Source organism: Tinamus guttatus, unplaced genomic scaffold (genome assembly GCF_059628265.1).
Source record: "Tinamus guttatus ecotype Peru unplaced genomic scaffold, ASM5962826v1 Tinamus_guttatus_pri_ptg000226l, whole genome shotgun sequence".
Lineage (NCBI taxonomy): Eukaryota > Metazoa > Chordata > Aves > Tinamiformes > Tinamidae > Tinamus > Tinamus guttatus.
The window spans coordinates 3,944,115-3,971,587 of NW_028288760.1; the positions used below are offsets into that span (position 1 = coordinate 3,944,115).

The following is a 27,473-nucleotide window of genomic DNA, read 5'->3' on the forward strand; positions in this document are numbered from 1 at the left end:
ATCTAAAAGCTGAGATGAGCAGCTTCTAGTGTTGTTTTTTTTTTTTTTTTTTTTCCTCTGTAAGGAAACCTGTTGTCAGCTGTCTCTGTTAGCCTTGTGGAAGGTGTCTGCCAGTCTGGGGAATATAGATTTCCTTATGGTTGAGATAACATTAAAGAACTCTACTTTCACTGTGTGTTAAGTAAGTGCTTTTCTTTATTGCTTTGCAATCTCTTGAAATAGAACAGCAGGGGAGGGATGGTTTCATGTCTGCCATACGCAGACCATAAGAATTCTTTTGAGTAAATAGGACCTTTGTCCACCCTCGGTGTCCCAAATGCCTGCTAGAAAGCGTTGCAGTGTTGTTGTTGGGATCCGTGCTTTATTCATGAGAAGGGGGAACTGGCACGTAGCTAAATTGGGCTGCTGAGATTTAGACACAATAGAATGTGGAATTTACATTGTTGTGTGTTTATTTCAAAGTGAGACTATAGTGAATTCTCTGAGTTTTGGGAGTTATTTACAGACACATCAGTTCTTTGCATGAGAAAGTGACAAGCTATTTTGTTGTATGGGCATCAATGAATATTTTTTTTTACTGCCTCCTTTGTAATGAAATACACCCTTTTTCAAGGTGATGGTGATCCCAGCAAGATAAACTCGGCCTCTTACTTATTAAGCAGATGGTTCCCTCTGCCTGTGTAAGGATTGCTGTGCTAACATGGCATGTCGTTATAGTAGGCAAGCAACAGCGAGGAGGGACTGACTAATTTCTTTTTAATGCAGATTTCACTGTGTAATTTCATCTGCAGGTTGATGGTCTTTGGATTTGGGGTGATAGTGAAAGACACTGTGTTATGCCTAGAAAACAGTAGAGAGACTTGTCTTCTCTCTGATATCATGAAACAAACAAAAACAAAAGTACAAAAGATCCACAAATAACAAGCTCCTGTTTCTTCTGAGTGAGACACAGCATTAACTGCCTGTGTGCAAATTTAGGTTAGGTACAGGAGGACAGGGATTAAAAATGAAAGCAGGAAATGTGGGGCAGTTTTACAGGGAGGAGAGATGGATGTTCCGGCCTCCTTTATTACTCTGGAAGCATTATTGTATTACTCAGGCTGGGTTCCAGTCTTATCTACACTTCCTTTTATACCTCCTGCAGCTATGAGGCCACAGAACATCAGCGAGCTCATGGAGTAGGCCCAGCTCATTTCACCTGTCTTGCTGATCAGCAGTTATCAGGCTGCTGGTGAAGAGCCATCACTCCTGTCAAGACTTCTGAGATGTAGCTTTCTGAATGAACTCTTAATAAGTTAACTGACCTTGGGCAAGTACATTGCTAAGGTATTACTCTGGTCTATTGGTCAGAATTGGCCTCTGTTTCAGCCAGGTATTAATGATTTTCCTTAATGGACTGTGGGCAAATTCTTTATGGATATTGTTTGCTAAATATTTGATGCAATTTGGTGTTTTAAATGAAACACGGTTTAGTTGGTGCTCCCTCATTGGCTCTACAGTGTTTTGCTGCATACACAAGACTCACATGGAGTCCTTGTCCGATTGTCACATCATGCCAAGCTGTTGCTTTCCACACAACTAGTGTTATCGAGAGTATTCTCAGCTGCAGTCAGCTCACACTAGATTTTAATGCTGCTTCCAGGTTGTTATCATCAGAATGTATTTAATGACCTGTGCACTTAGACCTCTTGAAAAGAAAAGCTGAATTCAAGACAAGGGAAGAGGGAAAAAAAAATCACCATCCTGCACACACTTCTAAGAAAAGATATGGGGATATGATAAAATTATTTCTCTTTTTGAACAGAATAGAACTGTATTCTGTAACTCCACGGCAATAATAACAACAAAAAAGATGCGTTCCAATAAATCACAGCATGACTTTTTGCATTTAGAAAAACAAGAACAAAATCCCACAGGGGTACTTTCAAAATAGAGAAGGTGCTTGAATATATCTGAGACCTCAGACCTCAAAGGAAAAACTGGGACCATAGGACTTTTAACATTTTAGGAAATACAGTGGAATGGAGAGAGGAAAGACAAGTTTGTGAGAGAAATTTTACTTCCTTCTGTGTATTCAATCTGTTAAGTTTAACCAAAATGAAAATGAGGCATTTCCTAGTTAATTACAAAAACTGGACATCTATTTTCTTATCTTCCCAATTCCTCCTATCACAGATTTATTTATTTTACTGCTTCCATGGACTAACACCATGTTTAGCATGCACGTGCAAGAACTAGTCCTTTGTCCTCTGTTCACCACAATCTTGGGGAAGGAATGTATGCAGCTTTATTCAGGCAGTTTAAATGTGCTTTACATTTCCCTATCAAAAGGAAAGTTTTGCTAATAATACCTCTGACAAAACAGAGTGTAGCGAAACCTGTTTCACCTTTCTGCTGAGCCAGTTACCCGACTAAAGCAGAATGGACTTCTGTGGTTTGGCTTCCCAGCCTCCAAAAAAACAAAAAGGCCAATTTCTTCACTAGAAACAACAACAAGTCAGATCAGTCATAAGGACATAATGCCAGCTTACAGAGATAAGCCTTTATTATATTCTGTTGGCAGCAGGTGGAACATGGCTAGGGTCTTATATACAGAGAAGTCTGTAGCATTCGGTTACAACTGGTGGCAAATGAACCAAGATTACAGTGCAGGTATCAGTGTTGTGTACATTTAATAACAGTGGCTGGCATACAAACCACAACACAGTAGCCAAATGAAGCCGAGTATACAAGATACAGCATCACATGAGGAAGCAACTCAATGTACAAAGAGCATTCCATTTACTTTACATTTGCAGGCTCTTTTTTGGCTAGTAAGTAGATACAGCCCACTTTAAAATTCAGTGTGCAGTTATTTTTCTTCCCACTCAACTGATACCAAAATAAGACACAGTGAGTATTCAGATTACATTTTTTTTTTTTGTGATACAACTGACTAGGGTTATTGCCAAATTGCATTATTTGAAGTTACATTATTTACAATATAGTTAGGAAACGTTTAAACATCACTGTTCTCTATGTGCTACAACCTGGGAGAAATCGTAAATGTTTTGGAAGCATTCTGTAATTAGGCCACAAGGATCTCTTCTACTTTATTCAGAAGATTATTTCTGGGTAACTTCTTTTGAGAGAGCAACTTACTGGGAAGAAAGATGGGAGTTGTCAGCTATATTACTCATTTTTAAATTTGTTGATAGCATTTTAAGGTTTAAATAGTTCAAAGGTCATACTTTTATTCAATGTCATATTTGATCTTAGTGTAAAAATAAAAACTCTGTCCTCTGTGGATAAATAAACCCATCTTCTGACTACAGGTTAGACCTCTCCAGTGATGAAAGAGATTTAGAAAAATAGTGTTTTTTTTTTTCTTTAACTGATCCACAAAGTGAAAATGAAATTCATTCAAGTCCAGAAACAGAAATACAGTACAACTGATTTATAGATTTGCATTCCTAGCCCTCTACAAACTTGTTGAGCATGAAACACTGCTCCAAAGCACTGCTTCCTTTTTTTTCCCCTTCTTTTTTTTCCCCCTTCTCCCCTGCCCCCCCCCCCTTTTTTTTTTTTTTTTTTTTTTTTTTTTTTTTTTTTTTTGAAACTATGATAGACACCTGGTCTGCTTTCCAGCGTGGATGACTCTGCTTCCTGATGACTCTTTCTTTAAAAGTTCTTGATGGTGGTAGTTTGGGCTATAGGGCAGGGACACTCTAGCCCAAGTTGCACTAATTTTTTGAATTGATGAATTAGACAGAGGGAGAGCGGTGGTGGGTGTAAGCTTACCCATTTGAGGGGAAAAAAAAAAAAAAAGATGTAAATGATGAGTTGGACTACCCAAACATCAGCTTTTCCTCAGACTTTCCAGTTGTGCTTCTCCTTTCCATAGTTCTACTCATCAAAGGGCAGATACATTTGGCAAATACAGGTTTCATGCTCAACTTTGTCATTAAGAACTGAGCCAGACTTCAAAAAGCATTGTAGCCCAAAGGGACTTAACTCAGCTATGTTATTTCAGTGCTTTTTGACAGTCCTGTACACTTCCTCTCCCTCCCCTCCCAACAGTGTTGCTCTCTCTTGGAGTGCAAATGCCCCAGAAAGATTATGGGACAGCTGGAGGACAGGTGACATTCTGCAGCAGCAGCGGTAGTTTAGCACCAGTTGTTGGCCCCTGCAAAGGCTTGAGAGGAGAAGAAATTGCTTCGTAGACAGCTTGTTGACCTAAAAAGCTTAGTTAATTTAATCAATAATTATTGATTTAGGGTTAGGATCACAAATATGACACTGCATTTTGAAACTGGAAGACAATCAAATTCCTTCCTTTACTGTCCAAAAGGACACGAGCTCTAAAACGTTTATCCTCTAAGAGTCTTTGTGGTCTCTGATCTGTAACTTGCTAGGCATGTAAGAATCATCATCAAGTGCGATATCTACCCCTCTCTTAGTGAGAAGTAAATGTATAAGTGGACAAAGCTTCAAAGCTTTTTTTATTTTTTTAAACATCTGTGTTGTGTTGCCCCTAAAGGCATATTTACTCATGCTTAAATTATGCAGCATTGCCCAGAGAATGGCTCTGTATAGTTGAATATGCTGTCTACTGTGCAAACTGTGTTTTCTTCTGGTTTATGTTTATTTCTGTGCAATAGCTGTTTCTAGAAAGCTACACGAGTCGTTATTCAGTAACTTTGCACAGGGGAGCAGTGATAAGTAGTTAGAAGAAAATAGGGAAAAAAATCAGTCCAGCATGTTAGGAGTTTCATAACTGAATTCATATCATCATTAAATTTTCAAAAGCTATACTGTTCTGAATACTGTTCTTCAGGCCACTGTGATTCTTTGAGCAGAATTATTTTTCATCTGCTTATAAACAGTTCTTTGTGAGAATAATGAATGAACAAGACTCCTACAGTGACTTCATTTTGCTTTGTTAGTTTACAGGATGCATTTACAGAGCTACAAGATATATTAGGAGTGCAGAAATACACATATTTCCATATGCATAGATCATTAAATTGTAACAGTGCCAGTAGTAATCCACGACCTGCCAAGATGTTCTGTTCCTCTTAATTAAACTTGATTTATATGTGCCTGTTGACTTAAGATGCAGTTAGTGTCCACTGCTGAGCTGACACAGTACCCTGAGTAACTTTGTATTGATTACGCTTACGCAAGCTTGTGCTTTTCTAAGAACAGAGAAATCAGCACAAAGAAAATAAGTACATCTGGCTGTTTCGATGGAACACTGATTAATCAACTTATTCATAACGACTTCAAAGTATGAAGTCAAAACTTACCTTCTGCTCTACTCCTTTAGAAACAGATCAGTGCTATAATTAACTCCCTTCTAGCTTAAAAAAAAAAGTGGATAGATGTCAAAATATGCTTTTCTGATAGGATGAAACGACTTTAAGTTTGTCATGACTAGTTATAGCAGTATTAGTGAACTTTTAATATGGACATAACATGCATTTATGGAAACAGCATCTGCTTTCCCTGTTGCCATGCTGGTCTATTTAAAAGCAAGTGGTCTAGAATACTGTGGGCTTTGTATAAATAAGTTACTGAACTTCCTCTAGGAAAAGTTATGAATATTTCTTTCCTTCCTAAAATTTACTTGTATGCTATATACACTGCATAGAGCAGTCTTTCTATTTTGACTAAGACTGCATCAGGAAATACAGTTTGCTCACTGGTTTTCTACTATTCCTCCTCCTTTTCTTGAAATGTTTCCACCCTGTTCCTATACGGAAGCAGAAGAAAAATGTAATCTGCTGCAGTAACGTGACTAACAACTTTTAGTCTGCTATATGGATAGCTTAAATCTCTTAGCTAATTTCTTATAAAATACACACACAAAAAAGCCTCTTTCCTTATACTTAGAGTACTGAGCTTGATGGTTTACTGTAGCATGTACATACATTTACATATTAGCATGTTTTTACCATACACTGTATTGATGGCCCTGGGAAAAGCAGTGCAACTTTTCCTCTGACTTCCTACTATGTTGTTTAAGCCTTTAAGACAGGAGAACATTCTTTTCTCTCTCTCTCTCTCTCTCTCTCTCTCCCTCCCTCTCTCTCCCCGTCACACACACACACCTCCATCTACTGTCTTCTACTGCTACACCAGATGCATGCAGAAAACTTCTGTTTTCAAGTTGAAGTTGCACTATACCAGGCAAACTTCTAGATCCAGGCAAGAGGCAGGAGTTGGACTTAAAAATTAATAGCAGCTCTGACTCATTCCAACTCTCCTGTACCAATCAGTAGAAGATAGCTCATTACGTCCAACTAATGTCTTTTAAAAATAGTGGAATTTGTTCTAATAGAGATAGCATTCCACATGTTTTCACAAATACCTTCTTATGACCAGTGATATAACATTTTTATATTGTTTACTTACATAGCATATCAGAGCCTACCTTAAGTTACTCTATTGCCACAAACCTTTGAAATTGGAAATCAGATAATTCAACCTCTGTGATTAAAACCTCCATATGCTATTTAAATTCTTGCAACTCTTGTTTATCAGTGGATTACTAATTAAATATGAAAGAGAATTCCCAAGAGAAGGTTTCAGTCTTTGCTACAGTTTTTGTAGATTAGCTTGATGACCTCTTTTAAAGTACACTTAACCATTAAACTTCCTCTCATACAGTATATAGGACATTAGATTGTGCAGAGTTAAGGCACCAAATACAAGATAAAAACCGTATGCAAAATAAGAAATTATTTTTAGAACTGTGATACATGAATATCTGCAATCATCCAGCTACTCTTAAACATTAAGGTAAATATTTGGTCTGAATATTTCACACAGCCACAGGAATTGTGTTTAAAAAAAAATCACTGAATTTAAACCTCACTGAATTTAAACCTTATGCTGAGATGACACAGTCATCTCTCAAAAAAACTACCACAGCTAATTTTAGTAGGACAGTATATTGCCTACACACTACCAAACAAGCCTAGCAGAAAGGGTATCCCATCTTCTAGAATACTTGCCATTTTCATGTTCTCATTATCTTATACATTAAATTGCAAACAAATAATCAAATGAAGTGCTGAATCACTCCTCTTTGAGCAGGAGGAAAAGAATGATGAATCAGGGCTCTAAGGAACCTGCATATTAATAGGTGTGGCTTTAGATGAGACAAACTTAGTAGGGACTAAAACTAAACAAGTCAATGAAGTATGTTATTTTTCAGGAGACTGATTCAATGGAAGTTTAAAGAGGGCCTATGTTCTCAGAACATGCAAGCTTAGTTCTGGGTTTTTAAAATGGTGCAACTGTCTGGCAGAACTCATTTTCATTCTTTTAATGACTGAGAAGAGAGGTCCCAGTTTGTTTTAGGACTGAGAACAGCAGCCTGATCTTTATTTACATATTTCATCATGTATCCAAGACAGTCTCTCATGACAAAGTTCTTGTGCTCTTTCCCAGACCTTTAGGAAATCGGAGCCTTTGTTAGCTTATTCTGCAACTCAGAACTCATCTCAAGCTGTGGGATATTTATTTCCCTGGTTAAATAACAGGCAGCTTTTTAAGAGAACTTCGCTATAGGCAATGAGTTCTGGCCCAGAAAGATCATATCTTAACCTAATGGGCAAATGAGGCAGAGGGAAACTTGCCATTATGTCTCATTAAACTCAGAAATATTGTTTGCTTGCTCTTCATTTATGCAGCTCTGGAGCAATGTCCAGGAATCTGACCTCTAATCTGTGATGATCTGCAGGTTCTCGGAGGGTAGATGAAGAATCTCAAATGGAATCAAGTTACTGTATGCTCTTAGACTGTTGGTTTCAGGGGATCAGCAACTGAAAATCCAGCAACTGCCAGACTTGCTCTCTCAGGACATTGCTGGACTGATCAGGGATGCTACCTTAAATCCAAGAGAGCAATAAATCCAACAGGTCTATGAGAAGGGCCAAGAAATTAGTGTACCATAGTTGAACAGCTGAATAACAGTTTCTTAGACCAACTGAAAATGCTGCTCCTTCATTTTCTAATAATGCAAGGAAATTGTGGGCAGGGGTTTTTCTCGATAGTCAATGAAATGCATAACCTTCAATTTCAGAGCTGTGCACCTTTTCCCACTTAAGCTCTTTCAGAGGCTACAGGGCATAGTCTTTTATTAAGACACTTTTTAGATCTTTTTCCTGCCAGGAACCAAATACTCTTAAAGAAACAATCTTAACCCTTTCTCCAGTGAGCAGAGATACCAAGATAGTTGTTGCAGATAATTGTTAACTGACTGGAAATAATAGTCCCTTGGTGCATTAAGAGGTTAAAGGATTTGTAGGAAAACTTTTTGTTTTGCTGAAAATCTTCATAGGTTGATTATAAGTATTGAGGATCTCATACCAGAAACATCTGTGTTTTGGAGAAGTACTCTAAAGAGAATCAGTTATTTACTAGGAAACTAGAAAGAGATCAAAAAATGAAGAGAGCAGAAGCAAAGGCATTTAACTCCAGTGAGAGTCCTGTCAGCAGGGCTTATAGCACATTAAGTGGAACCATGACAATTGCTGAATCATCTAATTAACTCATATTGGCTGCATGACAGCAAATTAGACAGATTAGGAACCACCTACCCAGGAACTGAATTGCCTTTGTGAGGGTTGGATTGTGCACAGTTTCCAACAGGAATTGCTTGGGCAACAGAGGCTGCATGTTACACATTCACATCATGGGTACAAGCTGGCCTCCCTCCATCCGGGTGGCGCACTGCCCAGGAATAAGGTCACCATATTCCAGCTCCTAAATGCGAGTTTAAGGAGTACAGCAGACAGCAATCATTGGCAGAGAGAGGACGTGAGGGCAAAAAACATCATTAGCCATGCTTTTCACTAGCCAGGCCCTTTCTTTCACAGTCATGTGCTGTTGTGCTGCAACACAATCATTTAAGCAGCAAATGAAGAGTCTTAGGAAGATTTTTATATTACTTGTATCACAGTTAAAACAACTTTAGCACCAGACAGCATTGGCCTACCAAACCAACCCGCTTTCCTAAAGTAACTAGGATGTTAAATATGTCATAGCTAGAGAAGCAAGACTTTAGTTACCTTATGAATTAACATTTTCCTTTAAAATTCACAGCTTTGGATCCAGGAAGTGACAAGTATTCCAGCCAAGGCTCACCCATTGGGAAGGCAAATGCCTGAGGTATGATTAGCAGGGTACAGCACTTAAGGGTTTCCATCTAGAAAGGCTGCTGTTTAGAACTTCAGGTCATCATTGCAGCTGGTGAAGCAGAGTTGCCGACACCTGATTTGTATCATGTTGCTGATGTGCCAGAGCTTTCCTGAAGTCATGTGCTGATATATATATATATATATATATTTTTTTTTTTCTAAAAAGCTCTGTTTATCTTTCACCTCTTTCAAAATATAAAGGAAAACACTGTTTCTAGAATATATGACCTTATAGCAAGGTCATGCCATCACTGCTCTAAAAGAGTACAGCTGTACAAGAAGTCAACTTGGATGACTTCCCTGAAGGAATATCCCTGAAGGGATATAAGCCAGTGAGAGCTGCTGTCCTGTATGGGCAGTTCAAACACTACTGGGTCAACAGAAATGGGCTTGCTTGTTACTTCTTACCCACATGGTCCCATGAAATGATAGCAAGGGGAAAACAAGAACCTGCATGATTATTCCTCTAGACACAAGAGGAGCAAGAGGTAAATATTATTGTACTACTACATATAGAACAGTCTATATTTTAGTCTCTGAGTTCTGTAGATAGCATAACTTCCACATCTGTCTTTCCAAAGTCAATATTAAAGCTATTCATCTCTAGTCCAGATAATACATTAAACAGGGAGATTCCTAACTGGAAAGCACTGATTTCTGTTAATCTTTTGTGCCAGAAACTGTCTCAGAATTCATGCTAGCATCTGCTTAGGTAAAAGTACAGAATTAAGATGAGAGTTGATACAGACTTTACCTGGCATCCTATTTATAATGAAATAACTGAAAGGAACTTTTTCAGAATGGAGCTACAAAGCAGGCAAAGATTTTACAGCTACACAAAGAACATAGAACCAGGTTTGTGTATTTAACTATTCAGATAGATTCAGAGCTCAGCAGCAGTAAAATTGCAGACCTCTGACCTCACAGAAAAGGCACTTTGGACCATTCTCCTGTGAGATGGCTTTTAAAAGAAATCTTGTAAATGCAGTGCAAAAGAAAGCAGTTCCTAACTCTGCCTTAGCAAAACAGTTACTGTTGCAACAGCAGATGAGGCAGATGCTACCCACATTATTTACCAAACAATAGACTGGTATTTCAGTTAGATTAAAAACTACTCTTGGAATGGAGCCTCAAACTGTTTTCCCAAGTATCAGTGTATTAGGCACTTAGGAGGCCTGTAACAGTGGCATGTTCAACTTATGTCAATGTTTTGCTTAAGAGACTCTGTTAGTGAGACAGAGGTTCCTAGGCAACCATACCACCTTAGGAGCTTATTACTGATTCCAAGTTGCTTCAAAGAACAGAATTTAGGATTCTGAAGGACACTATATATTTCACGTTAAGGACTGATCCCATGATCAGTCAAAAGATACCCATCCTACTGGGGAGGGGTGCAAAGCTAAGAGGGACAATTTTAGGCATAAGTACTTGCATTGTGATCAGAAATGCATCTGAGAGATTGGATATCTTTTCAGTGAAAAGGAGAAAAGATGATCTAAGCAGCTGAGAATTTAAAAAGAGCAGAAGGCCAGAGCATTAAGGAGTGGAAGAGTTAAAAGTCCAACGGTTGAAAAATACAGGAAATCTGGTGGAAATAAAAATGGATGAAGGTGCCAAGTAAAGGCTACAAAAAGGAGGAGATCAAGTAAGAGTTAGCAAGACATTTTATTATTCAGTCCTTGAACTGGACAGTGCTCATCAGGCTGTCATCAGTTAAGTCTCGAACGGAATACTCAAGAGAAGAGTTCATTAGAGTGCATCTTTCCAAAGGTAACAGAGCAGCCTGCTGCTCCACTATCAGAGGATTGCTTAGCCTGACAGGCAGAAAGAATGAATTGAATTTTTAGTAAGCTTCAGATTGAGCCCTAAGTCTGCACCTTGAAGATGAGCGCAGATGGAAATGTGCACCCCGAACTGGGAAGGGCATGTGGAGGGCTCATCAAGTGCACCTGCAAATGGAATCAGATCACGCGCTTCAGTAGGCTAGTCAGTGGCAAAGTTCCTTAAGTTTATTCCCTCAGGTGCAAATATATAGGCCACTTGCCAGATCAGGTTTCCACCTATATTAGCAAAGCTAACACTATCTTAACACAATTTTTCTATGTCAGCCTATGAATTCTATCCAGACATATCTGGAGTCATGTATAGTGTATACATGACTTGCTTGCTGAAAAAAGAAAAAGTTTTCCACAGTGAAATGAAACAGCTTATTGTTGCTGTTACATCTTGATGCAGAACAACAACCTTTGGCCCTGGTTTACACTCCATATTACATACTAAGTATTTACTTGTTTTACATCACTATAAACTGTGATCAGTCAGGATTTCTTATGCTTTTACCTCTGAATTGAGAGACTAGAATGCTAATACAAGATCTCTTTTTTATTTAATATTTATGTAAAAAGTTGTTCCCAGCAACTTCAAATATTACAAGTCCTGCAGTGGCACCATACTATTCTGTGCATCTTTGTGCTGCTGTAATGTGAGGCTATATAAAGGCAAAAAAAACCCCAAAACACTAAGGCTTTAGATCTGCACATATTATGTGCACCACATAGGCTGTAATCCAAAACCATTCTAATCAAAATATTTGTAAAAACATTTATTACAGAACTGAAAGTAATTATTTATGGATGGCTCTATCCTACTTTCTAGCTTTAGAAAACTAGAGTAAGCAATTTATTCACGCAGAGTTAAATCACTGCCTGCCTGCCTTCCCTTCCTCCCACTGCACCCAAAAGAGGAAAGCAAACCTAGCTGTTTCATGAATTAATTTGGCCTAATGTAATTTGATCTCTGCAGATTTTAACTGTAATATCATCAAAGCCTTTTTCATTAAAGTTTAGCTTTAATAGTTTAAGGAAATTGTTTATCTCTTATTAATTAGATAATATCACAGCTCAAACTTCACTTTTTTTTTTTTTTCCAGATAGCTGTAACCATGGTATGGCTTTCAGTACAGACCATGGTCATGGCTTGGTACCTACCCAAATGTTTTCCACAAGTACGCAAGGAATGCACACAGCAGTATCAATACAGTTTTTTAGGCTACATACACACACACACACACAAAAAAAAAAAAGTAGAACAGTCTATTGATAAAAACAAAGCAATTTCTTAAAAAGAAATTAAAGAAAAAATATTTAACTGGAATATTTGAAGTGGCTTTTAAAAATACAAAGTTGGCATTCAGGTCTATGTATAATTTTTTTAAACATTCAGAGTTAGACAAGACGTAATAGAAATGTGCCATATATAAGATTGTCAGGTATATGCGACCTTTTAGAAAAAGCAATAAAAACTCTTAAGCTGAAAATAAATTTTCTTACCTGTTATATCACGATCTCAGCTTACAGTCACTACATTTCTGCTTATTTTATACAAGTGCATATGGCTATGAAGGTCCGGAGAGAATGAGAATAAAGTGGCATTAACCTGCTGAAAACTGCTTAAAAGTCTTAAGCTGCAACATATAGATGTTCCAATACCATTTAAATAAACAAGAACATTCACACGAACACCTGACTTTCAATTATTGCTGATTACTGATTTACAATCTTAAAATATGAACATTCAAATATTTAAAAGAAGAAAAAAGCCCAGTAAATTTAAAGCAGCAAAGTTTTTTTTTTTTTTTTTTTTTTTTCTTGAACTGGAGGCTTACCAAATTCTAGGTTTTCTTATCATTTGGTGTTAATTTTGTTAATTTTGAGAGACACAAAAGCAACCCATTTGGGAGTCAAAATCAGGCCTACCCTTTTTGTGCCTTGTATTAAATGAGATGGTGTATATACAGAGAGAGAGACAGTGAGAGAGAGAGGGTGAAAATATAATTTAGTTGCATTTTGGAAAAAAAATACTATTTTTTTCTTCCTTCTTTTTGCTACATTTCATGTCTGCTGACATGGGCAATGGCATAAAGCACTATTGCTTCAAGGATGACCATTGCAAATCTTTGTAGCAACTTATGTAGAAAACATGCAAATACAGTCATACTGCATACATATTAAAATTCTGCAATATTTAAATAGTGAAAGTCAAAGCAGGATGAGCTGCCTGAAGCAAGCACCCTGCTGGGTTTTTGTTCCCTGCCAAGGCACACACGCACACACACACACACACCAGTCTTTCCCTTCTAGTGTAAAGAAATAATGGGGAGAAATATATACACGTCTATTGCTATGTATCCAAAGAAAGGACTGTGGCTTGGAATAAGTATTGCTTTTCATTAAATGGAACAAAGTTCAAGGAAGGGAGAAAAACACTTTAAAAAAAAAAAAAGGAAAAGCTCAGATTCCATGTCTGAAGTTGAGAACCCTCAAAACAAGCCATGTTTTTTCTTGCTTTTAAGACATATATAAATGCCATTTGGAGCCACACAACCTGATGGTTCTAGAAGTCAGAGAAGAAATCTTGAGGGCCCAAGTGAATAATAAAAGGTGCGATGCTGAGAGGCTGGCAATAGGGACTGTCAATGAAAAAACCACCTACAGTGGGAAAAGAGCAGAGAAGCAAAAACTTCATGTTAATTTCAAAGACACTGGCTGAAGCTAAAGCTCCATTTAAATTTCTCTGCTCTTTCAGCTGCAAGTGGAATTTTCATTGTAAAATGGGCACTTTTAATTCTTTGAAGGTACTGAAACATCTAACGCTTCCAAGGTTACCGCTTTCTGAACAAAGAACTGACAGCTCATTCATATTTTCAGTAAAGCAGAGAAATGTAAAATATGCAGCAAGGGGGCAAGTTTACAATGTGGTTAGTAACTCCCGACAAATGACAAAAAATAAAAAAAAATGACTTATATAAATCATCTGAAATGACTGCCATCATGTTGGAAAAGAGCATAGCGCCCTCCTTTATATTTTTAAAGAAGGAACAAATTATTTAAGCTTACAAATTTTATTGTATAGAATTGGTTCAGATAAAATTTTGTTTGAAATTTAATGTTTTAAATTCAGGGATTAAATAAAAAAAGAAACTAACTTCTCCAACAGTTGCCAATCAAGGGAACTCCAAAGGAGAAAATAGTGTGCTCAGAGGAAAGGCTCTTTTAATGAATATTTCATTAACAAAATAGGCTCTTATCAGCCATGCTTTTTCTGCTCCGTGATGGCTTCCTTTCATCCATAGGCCAGCAAACTGTGTCAGTGATTTATGAGCACCATTCAATTTGAATACAGCCCCAAGACCCTGCTCTTTGTTTCAACACTAATGCATGGATAACAACAGCAGGCTCACCACTACTTGTCAGTAAGAGCTACATATTTTATTAAAGTACCACCAACACCAAAGGAAAGAGCTACAGCAGAAGAAAAAACATTTAAGATATAAACACATTCCTAAGCACAAATACTTAGCTTAAGAATAACAGCTGCAGTTAATTCTAAGAAAAGCAGCTTGTTACATAAGCCACTCCTTATTATGATGTTCCAGTATTCCTTTCCCTATAATGGGTAGCAGAGGAGAGGAGGAACTTTACATTCCTTTAAGCATCATTGTTACACCCTCTTCATATATAAAGCTCCCCCTGCCTCAACAGCAGCTTGTTGGAGAATGTAGAAAGGCATCTTCAAAAGCACATGACTATAGCAGACTTACTGAAAAGCAACTGGTGAGGTCTGAGAAGTGCAACCAACAACACTGCTTATTTTGTGGGGGTGATACCTTAATAAAGACTGCTTGAATCCCTCATGAGAGCCCACAGCACAGCAGTTTTTATGCAGAAGTCTAAAATACATGGAGAGCGCATGGAGCTGAGGCCTGTCCTTTAGAATTTCAGACAGGTGCACACACTCCTCATCTGAAAGAAGATTTAGTTTGAGCACCAACTCTTATGAAAAGTACTGGCCTATGGCTGAAGTGTGTCACTTTCCACAGCAGCACTCAACAAGAACGGGGACAATTAAATAGCAAGTTTTCATGGGGACCTTGTTGCTGCTTTAGATTCTTAAAATATAAGGGGAAAACGGAGAATCCTTTAATACAAAGACGGACAACTAAAATGCTTTCTGTAAGAATGCTGCATGGAAAAAATCAAGGGTGGGCAGACAATCTTAAAAGTGAAGAAGGCCACAAGAACAAGTGCAATTTATTCTTTTTTTTTTTTGGTTAAAAAGAAAGAAGGGAAAATGTACAGCTTTTGAGCTCTGAAGAACCTGGTTGTAACATGATTATTGTCCTTTCTCTGGGCAATACGGACTTAACTATGTATACCTTTAATTATGTAACAAGTCTTTTTGTGGAAATTGCCTTTGTTTTTATACATATTTCACAAAATGTAATACAAAGACAGTCTAACACTAATTCCCTATGTTTTTGTTTTTCAGTATTTTGTGTACAAGCAAAAAGCCTTTCTGAATAATTAGGACAGTGTCTAAAATCACTGAGAATTACAGTTTGCTGATTTTAAAGGTTCTAAGGATACTATTTCAGGTACTGATGCTTAACTCTATAAAAAGAATAAGATAAAACAATATTTTAACCCATGTTTTACTAAGTTTATTACACACAATAATATTTACAAGAGTTAAAATTTAACTGCAAAGTTTCTATTGTGGTTTTGTACTTCTGTTTTTAAATAAGTATGCCCTGCATTAGATAGCCCTACAGCAAGAACAGGTCATTAACTGAGAATCTCTGTGACTGCATTAGGAAACAGGCAGTACTCTTGTGTTACAACAAAACAGTTTATTTGTGATCAGTGTTTTATAGTCTATACATCCTTCACAATTTTAATTTTACATAATCGGATACTTCATTTAAAACGTAAGATTTAAGCTTCTAGTTCTTCCCTATAACAGAAGGCTGGTATAAGTTATTTGAAAATGAGGTAACATTTCACAGAACATTTTTTCAAGTTTTAGAGAACTAAATTTGCATTTTGTTAAAATCAAAAAGTAGGAAAAGATGTTTCTTTACAAATGACTTTGCTCAAGTATGTGTTCAAAGAAAACAGGATAAAAAGGCTTTTTTTTCTTCTAACATTCTGTACTGTATTGTGTTGTTCAATCAATAGGAATTAGCTTCTGCCATTTGCTAAAAGAATGAGTAGTGGGGAACAGGATATGTTGGGAATTTCATAACTGGTAACAGAACCATTCTCTTGGGTAAACCTACAGAGAGAAGAAAGGGAGAGGACTCCAAATAAGTTCAGTGATCCAAGAAAGTCAGATAAAAGCTTACAGTAGTGTTCTTATTAACCTTTTCCAGATGAGTCAGTCCATGTGGCTTTAGGGTGCAGAGTCCCATAAACAGAAATACTATACTTTATAGTATTTCAAACAGATAGTTAACTTAAAATTTGTTTTTATTTTTGTCCTGATGTTTGGTAAAATTAAAATAAGTAGTATTTTCAAAAGCAGTGTATTTTGTTGAAGGCAGTTTGTATTTGAATATTTATATCACTATCTTTAAGATAATTAATCTTCACCACTTTGTTCCATATTCTCAGTTAATTTCATAGGTCAGTCACAAATGTAGACAGACACTGCTGCACATTACAGATAATTCACAGGGAAGCTGTGCAGCAGTTTTGATAAACCTCTGGGTAGATCACCCCAAAAAAACAAAACAAAAACAAAAAACCTCCCACAAAACCCAGAGACCTACAGCAAGTTCTGCATCTGCTTCATTATTCTGCACTTGCTCTGTGGTATTGAAGTGGCAAATCTGGAAAGATTAATATCTTCCTGATTTTGTGATTATTATAAGTTCTTGTGGCCTCACAAACTTCTTCACACTTACTTTTTAAAAAATGTTTCCTATTTATATTCTAATATTTAACCTATGTATCCATTTAGAAATCACAAAGCAGCAACAGCAGGTATTCCAGAGCACCAGATGATCAAAGTGAAGTTTCCCAACATGCAAAGAGCTTACAAAGGCAGAGAGACATGTTTACCTTACAGCCAAAAAGCATTATCCCAGTACTTCGCATCACAATCATAAGACAGTAAAAACAGAAACTCTTTATGTGAAAAATGGGGGCAGTCAATTTCACAATGCTTTGAAGTCAGTGATATGTCACATGTACACAGTTAAGTGATTAAAATCCAGCCCCCAAAATAGACATCATGAAAACAAAAACACACACAGAAAGAAATGAATGAATATAGGAAAAAAAAAAAAAAAACAAAACCCAACCAAACAAAAAAAACCCCAAAAGCTGCCACTCATCTATTGCAGAGAAGTTGATAACAATTGATCTTTGTCTTCAGCAGGGGAGGGATTTGTCTTATGTCACTATCTGTGTCTGCTTGTAAGAGATACCTGCATGCAGATACCACTTATGTTGGAGTTAGAGGCATTTGCTTGAAAACAACCAGAGGGATCCCTAAAACAAGTCTGCTGTGAAATAAGCTCTAAACTACATTTTCTTCCCCCTTCCCACACTGCGGAACAGCTGTTCTTTTATTCTCTGTCATACCACACGCAAGACAGGGAACGTGTAAGTACACTCCACAGGAAAGCGCTACTGTCAGCTGTGGTTCTGTCAAAGTCCTTAGCCAATCAATGGGACAGGTGTTGTAAAACTAGAGAAGTGAGCTTTAATTCTGAAGGGAAGTACATCCCATGGGCCCGTTCTCTTGCCTCTTTCCACTGCAGAAATACCAAATGGGACTAGCTACTATCAGACAAAGTGGGCAGCGTTCTTCCACTAATTAGAACACATGCCTCTAAAAGAAAGATTGAAATCAGTGTTTCAAAATATTTCATAATAGCATTAAGAGAGGTTGGTATTGGCCAGTCTGTACCAATTTGAGGAACAAGCATTAGAAATGCTACAAAAGCCAGAAAATGAATGCCAGTTTGCACATTCTGTTTTCCGTACGAAAACCTGTAGACCTTGAAAAGTACTTAGTTTGTCCTTGAAATTTACTCAAGTTTGTCATTTGAGTAGCAGGATTTTCTCCCAATTCTTGTGACAGGAGAGAACAGTGGGACTGGTTCCGATAGACACAGTCCTGTTTTTTGTGTGCCAGAACATATCACTGACTCCAAACTGCTTTGCTCCCATTGCCACATAAACCTCATTCAAAGTAACCAAAAGGGCCGGTTAGAGATAAATATGCTTTGTTAGTCTAGAATAAAAAATAATAATAATAAAAAAAAAAGCTGGTGGGTAGGGAGAGGTAAGCTGAGGTAAGAAAAACCTTTCCATCTTAGCATGGCAATTATTGGTTTATTTTACAGTCTTCATGAAACCATTGATTTGTCAGCCTAATTTTACCATGTTTCTTAGCAAAAAACCTGAGACAGATGATCTTATCCTAGTTACCTTGCAACCTGATTACTAACAAGCTGCACAAAATCATCTTTTATCCTGAACAGCAATGTTTTAGCCTGCAGTTAGATACATATATTTATGTGTGTGTATGTGTTTCTGTATGTATGTGTATATATATTTATCTATACATATATAGAGAGAGAGGTAGATCTTTATAGTACTGGACATTTCGTACAGTTGACATTAAAGCATTAAAGGAACTCTGCCCACAAGCAGTTTAAACTTGTGGACAAACATTTTGCCAATATTACTGTAATGTCATTCTGCTAAATATTGCTCAGAGATGTGCAACTAGGCCCTTCGGTAGTCTTTGAATGGAGCACAGATTGGCTGTAAAAAGTAAGAGAACTATTTAAATTCAGTTTCAGTATGAAAGGGAACAGGCAATTAAAACAAGCAGTCCTTCCACAGATCAGGCAAAGCAAAGGCAAAAGGCTACTCCAACCAAAAAAGAACCACAAGGTTATGGCATAGAAATGTTCTTGTTGTCATGGTTTAAACTTTAATTTCTTTAAATTTCTCCTGCAAATCCTAAGCCAACTTCTATATTTGGACTGCCACATAGTTTATATATAATTTCTATTCTGTAATCATTGGGCTATACATACCGTAAGCTGGTGCAGCTGTGCTATACCCATATGGTGCTCCGTAGCCTGCAATACAAATAAATGAGGGATGGGTTTTACTTCTGACAGGATCCAAGGACTATCAGTTTGCATGCTAACACACAGGGACTATTGCTGGTATATCAGGCAGGAACATAGGAGAAAACTCACATCATTGTGTCTAAATCCTGTTGAAGAATAAGCTACCCAATGTCTTTTTAAGCCTCAGAATCAAAGAGTAAATTTCCATATTCCATTTCCTTAGCACTTTCCCTCAGTTGAGGCCCTCCAGTCTATACTGTCAGAGCAAGAAGCTAGCCAGATTCAGTTAGAAATCAAATATTTGCTTGCATTCTCTCTGAAATATATGTATGATTTAATGCAGAGAACAGTCATTTTTCCTAACTTGCATTATACAGAGGGGATGTTAGAAACCTGTGGCACATATTCATATTATCATCAGTAAAGCGTGTGTGACTTTTGTAGTCTCTGCCATTTATACAATGAAAGGAAAGTTTTACATAGGACATCTGAACACCCAGAGGCAAACAGGCAACAGGCAAACTGCTAGACATGCCTGTGGCATGAGACAAAAAAGAACAATCTTAGCACCTTAGTAAAGCTTTACTTTTTTATTATTTTATTTTTGGGTGGGATCTCTTTTGTGCACCACAAAGATTTCTGAGAAGGACAGAGGGCAAAGATCTGTGAAGTCAAAGACCAATACAGCTTAACAACTACAATGACTTGGAAATTAAATCTGTTTCTGGAATAACTCCATGCTGGCAAGAAGTGTGCCCCTGGCAGGTTAAAGTGTCTCATAAATGATTCCTCAGGCAGAAATACAATTCCAAAAACAATGTTAACGGCCATTAAAATTGAATTACTGTTTTTTAATATTTATAATTACATCAACATAGAGGAACAATAAAGATGTCACACTTAACTGTGCCAGGAGGTAAGTCTACTAAACAACAGGGCTGCACTACTAGCATATGTGAATTGCTGAAGGATATGATTAGAGCTCATGCTGTAATCTGAAAACTCAAAGCATGAAAAATACAAATTTTATTTTTTGGAAGCTACTGGATTTCCCTTGACTAAGGAATCTCCAGCATTTCTAATTCGTAAAGATTTGTGATCCTTATTCAAAGTAATGGCAATGTCTTGCCTCCCTCCACATGCCAGCTGAAAATCTCAAACATCTTGAAATCGTAGTCACAAAGAACAACTGACCTTGAAAAATGAGCAAGGAAGTGAAAACGTCTGTAAAATTTTCTTTGTGTGTGTACTGTTAATACCTTACCCGCTAGCTGTCTTTTGTATCTGCTTGAACCAGCTGGATAAAAATCACTATTTTGTACTAGACACTAGTATCTGAGCACTTCAGAAGCAAAACTGGTTCTGGTTGCGGAATTCATGGCTGCAAATCTGCCCTGAGGAATCAGCAACAGGGCACCCTGATCAGCAACTTACCTACTCCATACAGCAAATATCACGCATAAATCAGAACCATAAGGCCACTGGATTTAAAAAGATGCTTCTGATAATCAGAACAATCCAGCAGAGACGAAGAACTAACATCGGCCAGATCTTTTGGGTTCTGGGCCACTCCAGCAGCTGCTAACAGATGCTCTGCTAACATCCCCAATTCATGCAGGAAGTTTCAGGGTGCATTTGGGGGCAGTTTCAGGGAGTGACTCCTGAGTCTGCCAGCTTAACCCCAGAAGTCTGGAGCACACTGAAATAGCACAGCAAGAAGTTCCTGGGAAAGCCACCCCTAATGCAAACCCAGGAGGAGCTTTAGCTAGAGGGAGAATTGATGGTCCCATGGCAATGGGCTGCGTAAAGCCAGGAAAGCCACTGTGGGCTAGCTGCACTTGTGCTCTATGCACATGGAGATTCAGGTTGCACATTTGCAAGGAACAGGTGCTGCCAGATTTTCAGGTCTTTGCGTTGTTTAAAGCCTGTAAATCCTCCCTTTTGCTTCACCTCAGGTAATGAAGGCTGACGAGATCACTTGCACAGATGAGCAACACACATGCAGCAGACCACTGAAGGACTGGCTCCTCTGCACCATGCCTTACCTGGTGTAATGTAACCAGTAGCAGCAGCTGCCCCAACAAACGCCCCTCGTGTTAGAGCACCTCGTCCTCTGCCTCGAGCAGCCTGGACTGCTGCAGAAACGGCAGTATTGACAGCCCCTTTTGTCTGCTCAGAATAATAGAAATAATAGCAATTCAGAATGTGAGAATGTTCTCAGAACTATAAGTCCATATGTATTAAATGACCATCTTTTGCAGTTCTCTTTAAACACGCTTAATGTGCAAAGCTTGTTAAAGGCAGAGCCTGGAATGGAGAAGTAATATCCTAAAGCATTTGTGACTGACAGAAACCAAGCGGGTCGCTTGAGTAAACAGGAGTCCTCCCAGTTCACTGCCTGCCCTGAGTGACAGTGTACACTGCAGCCAGGAGCCTTTCCTCTTCCTTCCAGGCTGCCTCGCCGCTCATCCACATTGTCTTTCCTTTTGTCCTACCACTCTGAACTTGTCTAACTTGAGCAGGGCCAGGACTTGATCCACACATACAACTGTAGGCTACAAAACCACATGCATTTATAGCTAGATAAGGTTTCTGAGAAAGATGATAGACTGGACACAGTAGCCTTTGAAGTCCAAATTTGCACACCACTTTCCAGAACACAGGTTTTTGTGAGAGGAAAAAAATCAGGGTCACTACCATTTGCTGGCAGTAGCTGCCAAACGCTTTTCATATTCTGGCTTTACATTTTTAGTTTTAAAACAGTCCTTTAGTCATAAAACATCCCGTATCTGTGCTAACCCAGACTTACTCTTAAGTCCAAAAAACAGCAGTACTTACCTGGGGGAGAATCTTCTTTTTCTTGTTGTTTGCTGCATTAGGCCCAGAAAACAGTTTCTCAAGGGCTGCTAATGCAGCACTTGCTTTTGCTACTTTCTTATTTGGGCCTGCACCTCTGAACTTCTGCCCATCTACTTCTACCTGAAAATTAAGACATAAGTTTATGTCTGCTGTTTATCCTACTGGGAATGCTATGCACTTACAGGCTAGTGATGAGCCATGACTGCACCCATGAAGAACTTCAGTAGTAAAAATACTCTGGATTACATGGGGTTCTTACTGCTTAAAGATTATGAGGCTGGTAGAGAATACATAAGTGATGATGTGTAACACTAGGGTAGAGGTATTAGGAATCTATATGTATTTGAAACTACACTGCAATTAAAAGATGAATGTTTCATTTACTTCATTACTCAAATTTAGCCAGTGTGTATGAGCTTTGCAACAAATAAATGGTATCACTGCAAAAGAGGGGATTCAGAAATCATTTGAGGCCTCCTATCTTTATCAGTGCCTCTTACATAAAACATCCATGATTGCCTGCGCTATACACTAAGTGGAGTGCTACCTCATACTGCTTTTGGAGCCCATGAGTGTCACTTCAGAGATAGGCACAAGCAGAAGAAAACAAATGAGTTTATCCTCTGCTACAGTCATTCCAGATATTCCTGGTCAACTGGCAATAGAAGGTTCACTGACATGTTAACAAGGAAGTCTGAAATATTTACTGTCAGTTATTTTGGTCTGTGAGGCCTCCTCTTCCTCAGGTAAAAGCATGATATGATTTGGTCATGACGCAATCAAAACCCAGTTGTAATGCCCATTTTCCCAAAACAAAAAGGGAATTTGTTTTGCCAGTGTGATAATCACTATTGTAGTAAGAGATAGGCAAATTCTGAGATTACCATAGCTGTGTATCAAAAAAGAAAAAAAATCTTGTCAGGTAGTCCTTGCAGATACTGAAGTGGTCCTAGTTAAGCACCTGCGGACTCCACAACTCTGCTTCACTCACCTCCATCACGAAGCGCTTGTCGTGGCTTCCACCTGTCTCAGAGATGAGCTCATACTTCAGACCTCTTCTTTTTTCATTGAGCTCCATCACTGGGTTTTTGCCACTTGCAGTGAGTATAGGGCCCTGAGTTCTTACCTAGAGACACATTTATGATGTTGCTTAATAGCTTTTATCTCCTCAAAGGGCAGAAAAACATCTACAGTCTTATGGCTTACAGCATCGCATGGCCAGCCACTTAGAGAATGCCACCATTATCACTTTGTTTCAAGTGTCTGCAATAGCTTGTTCTACAGCAAGTTGCCCAGGAACAGACCTGTATCGAAGGTAACACTGCCCTGGCGGCAGTACGAGCTGCTGCGCTAGACAGCAGATAGAGTCTCTTTGCTAAAGAATGGCAGAGGGAAAAACAAGTACCATACAAAACAGAAATGACAGCATCCCATCTTCGTGCCTGCCTCTAATTGAGAGCTAGCTACATGTCAGTGTCTTCATGACTTGGGCGGTGCCTACGCAAGGCTGAACTTGGAATTTCAACCCAACGGGTATCTATGCAAAGCTGAAACTGATGCCGTGGTGTCAGGTTCCTTGAAAGCAAATGCTTTATCACTAAAAGAAGAGATTGGCTTTCCCAGCCTTCTGAACATCTTTGCTGCTTGCTCTAATTACATCCTGGCATTAGGAGCTTTACCTGCAGAAGCCTTAAGGCCGATGCATCTAGAAAAGCTTGGGAAGTGAGGAAGGTAGAGCCAAGGTGCCCATGCGCCCACATAACAGCCCCCGTCAGAGCTTACAGAGCCACGGGCAGGAAAGGCTGCTCACTAACGGGGGACGGAGGGAGGAAATAAAAAGAAGTTTTCAGTAGCATCTCTTGATTTTGGATAACTCATAGCAAAGTTTGAAAGTAAAGTCCCTCAAGGGTGTGAACAGAAACCTGAAATAACATATTGAGAAATATCTGAAGAATAGAATGATTACGTAGATTTTCAGCATAAACACCCCTTGTATTTGGTGGGGAGGCTGCAGAGCATTATCCAAAAACAAACAAAAAAAAAAACAGGGATCTATGTAGTTTTTTCTCCGTATAATCCCCCGAGGGATTGCGTCTCTAAAATCCCTGGTGCCAATTATGAAGAACAGTTGAGGTTAGGAAGATGAAAAGGATGAAATCTAAGTGTTAGTTTAAAACCTCCTGGTTTCTCAATTGTGAAAAGAATTAAGTATCGGAAACACTGTAAGAAAACATTTAGTTAATGTACTCATAGCTTGATTCCTGGGGACATTAAACCAAGACTGCTCAATTAGGTTACTGCAATTAGGTCCTTTGAGGAATACTCTATTTCCCACAAATTCAGTGAGAAAACAAGCACAGCATGTTCCTCATGGCACCTTAGCTCAGCTACAAGTGCTAAAATGAAGGCAGATTACATTACACTTCACACATGCAGCTTTTTCTAGTCCATTCAATTACACAGAAGTGTTAGGTTTTTACATTTCTTAATGTTGGCTAACCAGTTTCTTTATTGTCGTTTGGCTTCATGTCTATCAATTTAAAAAGCTACCTACATAACTATACCTTTTGACATTGCGAACAGATTATGTTATAAAAGAGAAAGTGCCAAATTTATGCTACTAGTGGCATCAAACAAAATCAAACTGTCCCACTCCTAAGGACCATTTACAAGTAGAAAAAGCAGAAGACATGATATCTGTGTCATATGGTCTTAAGAGGAAGAGCTAACTATCTTAAAGTTTGGAAAGGAGACACAAAGTTAGTTGCCCATGGTGACAGAGAGCCTGGGACAAATGTGGGACTTGAAACCATGCATCTTAACTCCTTGTCCACTTATTACAAATGCTGTCTTTTTCCAGCAAAAATACCTGCCCATCACTTGCGCTTCCCATGCAATACTCACCTCTAGGGTAGTGGAGGTGTCAGCTGTGGAATTTCCAGTATTATTGCTTGAGATTGAAGACACTGTTTCATTTTTGCCTTCAGTATCTGATTTTTCATCAGAACTCATGCATTCGACATCTGCATCAAAACCAGTTGGATACCCCATTGCTTGCAGAACCTACAATAAAACAACATGAAATGACATAAAACATAGGGTACAGAATACAAGCAAATATGGGGCTGATCATAACAAAAAAGACTGGCCATCTTGCACTTAAAGGCAAGTTACATTAATTCTTACTTTTTCCACTGTTGAGAGCACAAGAAAAACATAGTAGCAATGGGGAAAAATAGTTTGAATTTTTCAAAAGTGGAATTAACACAAACAGAAATTTTCAGGGCCTCTTAATTTTTAAAAGAGTAGACCCAGAAACTGGAACAATCATACTAATCTCTCTTGAAGCCTGAAAAAGCAAAGCCCAGACCTACCAGAAGACAAAACTAGCAAGTCTCTCCCACATTGCTGGCTTGGCTTTGGCTTCAATCATGGATGCTTTGGAGTACAGCCCAGCATTTATATACGTGTAGATTTAGAGAAAACATAACTGGGCAGGCACAGGAACAGGTCTGGTAGATCCAGGGAGGTTCAATTTCCAGCTTTTCTGGGGAAGCTTTGAATTATTTTTTAAATAATTCCTGGGGTAGATGGACAAGGGACAGGCAAAATAAAAAGTATGAGGAAAAATGGAAGGACACACATGCAGAGATCTACTTTTCCTGAGAAACAAAACATTCCCTCAAATACTTTTGGACACTTGGAACTTAAAAGTGTATGGAACAATGGGATTTTCAAAGCAGACAACAAACGCTCCTTTTTTTAGTTCAAATGTTAAGCTACCTTACCTTCACCGCCACGTGGAGCTTGGCTGTTTTCTTAGAAGGTCCTGATGCTTCATACGTCGTACCATCGACATCCACAGACATCGTGAAGACTGGGGCGTGGACCGGACCAGACTGTGACAGCAGCTTATATTGCAGCCCTGGTCTGATCTGGTTCAGCCTCATCAGAGCGTTCATGAGGTCTATTGCTTTGCTGTCGAGTACTGCCACAAGACAGGGTGGGGAGGGAGAGGAGAAATGAGCAAAATGAGATGGCCAGAAAACCAGAACAGGTTGCGTTTAGGTGCCTTCTGCCTGTGTAAGAGTGAAGCAACCCCTCAGTCTTTCAGAGCATGAGGATAGTGATGGCATCTGAATATGGTTTTAATTAGCCTTTTAATAAGCTTTTTATAACAATACACACCTTTTGATATTGTTAACACAATTCTTTCGCAATTAGTTGTATTCTTCCTGACTGATATGAACGAAATAAGTTTTATAGATTGTGAAGAGCCATATACAGAATCAGCACCAAAGCACACAATGAACATCACTACCAGAATTAACTGGATCCCAGTAATACTGAGAAACTTCTAGTCTGTGCATGGATTAAATATCAATGTTTTGTGGATTAAACATTTTCCTTTTCTTGTGGGAAATAGTGAGCTAACAGTGGCTGTCCTAAGGAGGAGAAGAGTACAAAAAGAAGTGTCTTTATTCAGCAAAGTCATTTCTTTTTTTTGACTAAAACCTAAATTTTACTGCAACTGCTGGGTAGTATCATTTAAAATGCAAATCATTCAGTTAGCAAAGCACGTCCGAGGAAATACAAATGTATGATAAGAAATGTGTTTGATGCAAGAATACAGGATGATAGAGACAACACCTTTTATTTCACAGGCTTTTTCACATGCTACTCTACACCAACACAGAAGCTTTTGAAGCAGCTCACACCATACAATGGATCTTTGAAAAGAAAATGGAGAAATGTTGCACTCACTTTTCCTTAAATTACGCTTCATCTTTTTATTTGGATCTTTATCATCCCCCACACCATCTTCAAATGGTCTCTTGAGTGCAGACGAGCCTGTACCTAGGATATAAATTTCCTTGTAATACGGATATACCATTAGAAAATTAAAATTCCATAGCATGAGTCTGATTACTCCTCTTACTGTTCCTTGCATGTTTGTAACTATGAAAAGTACTTAACCACCAGTCATCTACATCTAAGCATTTAACTATTATATCTAACGCTAGCTTTTTACTCAGTACAGTATGTCCAAGGTTCCAATATTACATGTGATACAAACAGCATAAACTTTGCAATAATGTTGGCCACTCAGTTCACAATTTTAGATAGCCTGAACATCAGAGATAGTTGGAATTTTGGAATTAAATCGAGGAATTTAAGTAAAGCTGTTGGACTAATTTTCATATAAAGCTCTGAATGCCGCTTGAAGGAGTGAAAGATCTATTGAAGAATCAAATGCTGACTTCATATCTCTGCAGACCAAGATTTATGAGAATGAAAGATAGCTTGGTCTCACTACTAGGAACTGGTCTTCAGTTCCAGCTTCCTCAATACTGTAGGTATTGTTATTCTGTGTATAATGTGTACCTCTCCATGCTAACGTACAGCTGCTGATAGGTCACTGATAGAAGCTAGCAAACAAAATCTCCCACTTATCCTCTCAACCAGTCCCACCAGGCTCCCCACAAGCTAAC

At 38.3% G+C, this 27,473-nt stretch overlaps 1 protein-coding gene across 7 annotated transcripts in view; it reads right to left on the reverse strand.

Moving 5' to 3' along the window:
- Positions 1 to 3,837: 3,837 nt before the first annotated feature.
- The window catches only part of STRBP (spermatid perinuclear RNA binding protein), a 60,691-nt gene continuing 37,055 nt past the window's right edge, over positions 3,838 to 27,473 (reverse strand). For 3 of the 7 annotated variants that reach the window (XM_088525382.1, XM_088525379.1, XM_088525381.1), the window contains exons 11-18: positions 26,746 to 26,838; positions 25,770 to 25,969; positions 24,886 to 25,044; positions 22,973 to 23,107; positions 21,961 to 22,101; positions 21,168 to 21,291; positions 19,084 to 19,128; positions 15,302 to 16,301 (exon numbers count right to left, since the gene is read on the reverse strand). In XM_088525382.1, coding sequence (XP_088381508.1) covers positions 16,225 to 16,301; positions 19,084 to 19,128; positions 21,168 to 21,291; positions 21,961 to 22,101; positions 22,973 to 23,107; positions 24,886 to 25,044; positions 25,770 to 25,969; positions 26,746 to 26,838 — 974 coding nt within the window. In that variant the 3' untranslated portion in view covers positions 15,302 to 16,224. Of the gene's footprint in view, positions 4,216 to 4,721; positions 5,343 to 12,382; positions 12,583 to 15,301; positions 16,302 to 19,083; positions 19,129 to 21,167; positions 21,292 to 21,960; positions 22,102 to 22,972; positions 23,108 to 24,885; positions 25,045 to 25,769; positions 25,970 to 26,745; positions 26,839 to 27,473 lie in introns of those variants that run through there. The other 4 variants (XR_015913401.1, XR_015913400.1, XM_088525384.1 and 1 more) reach the window with 4 other exon arrangements.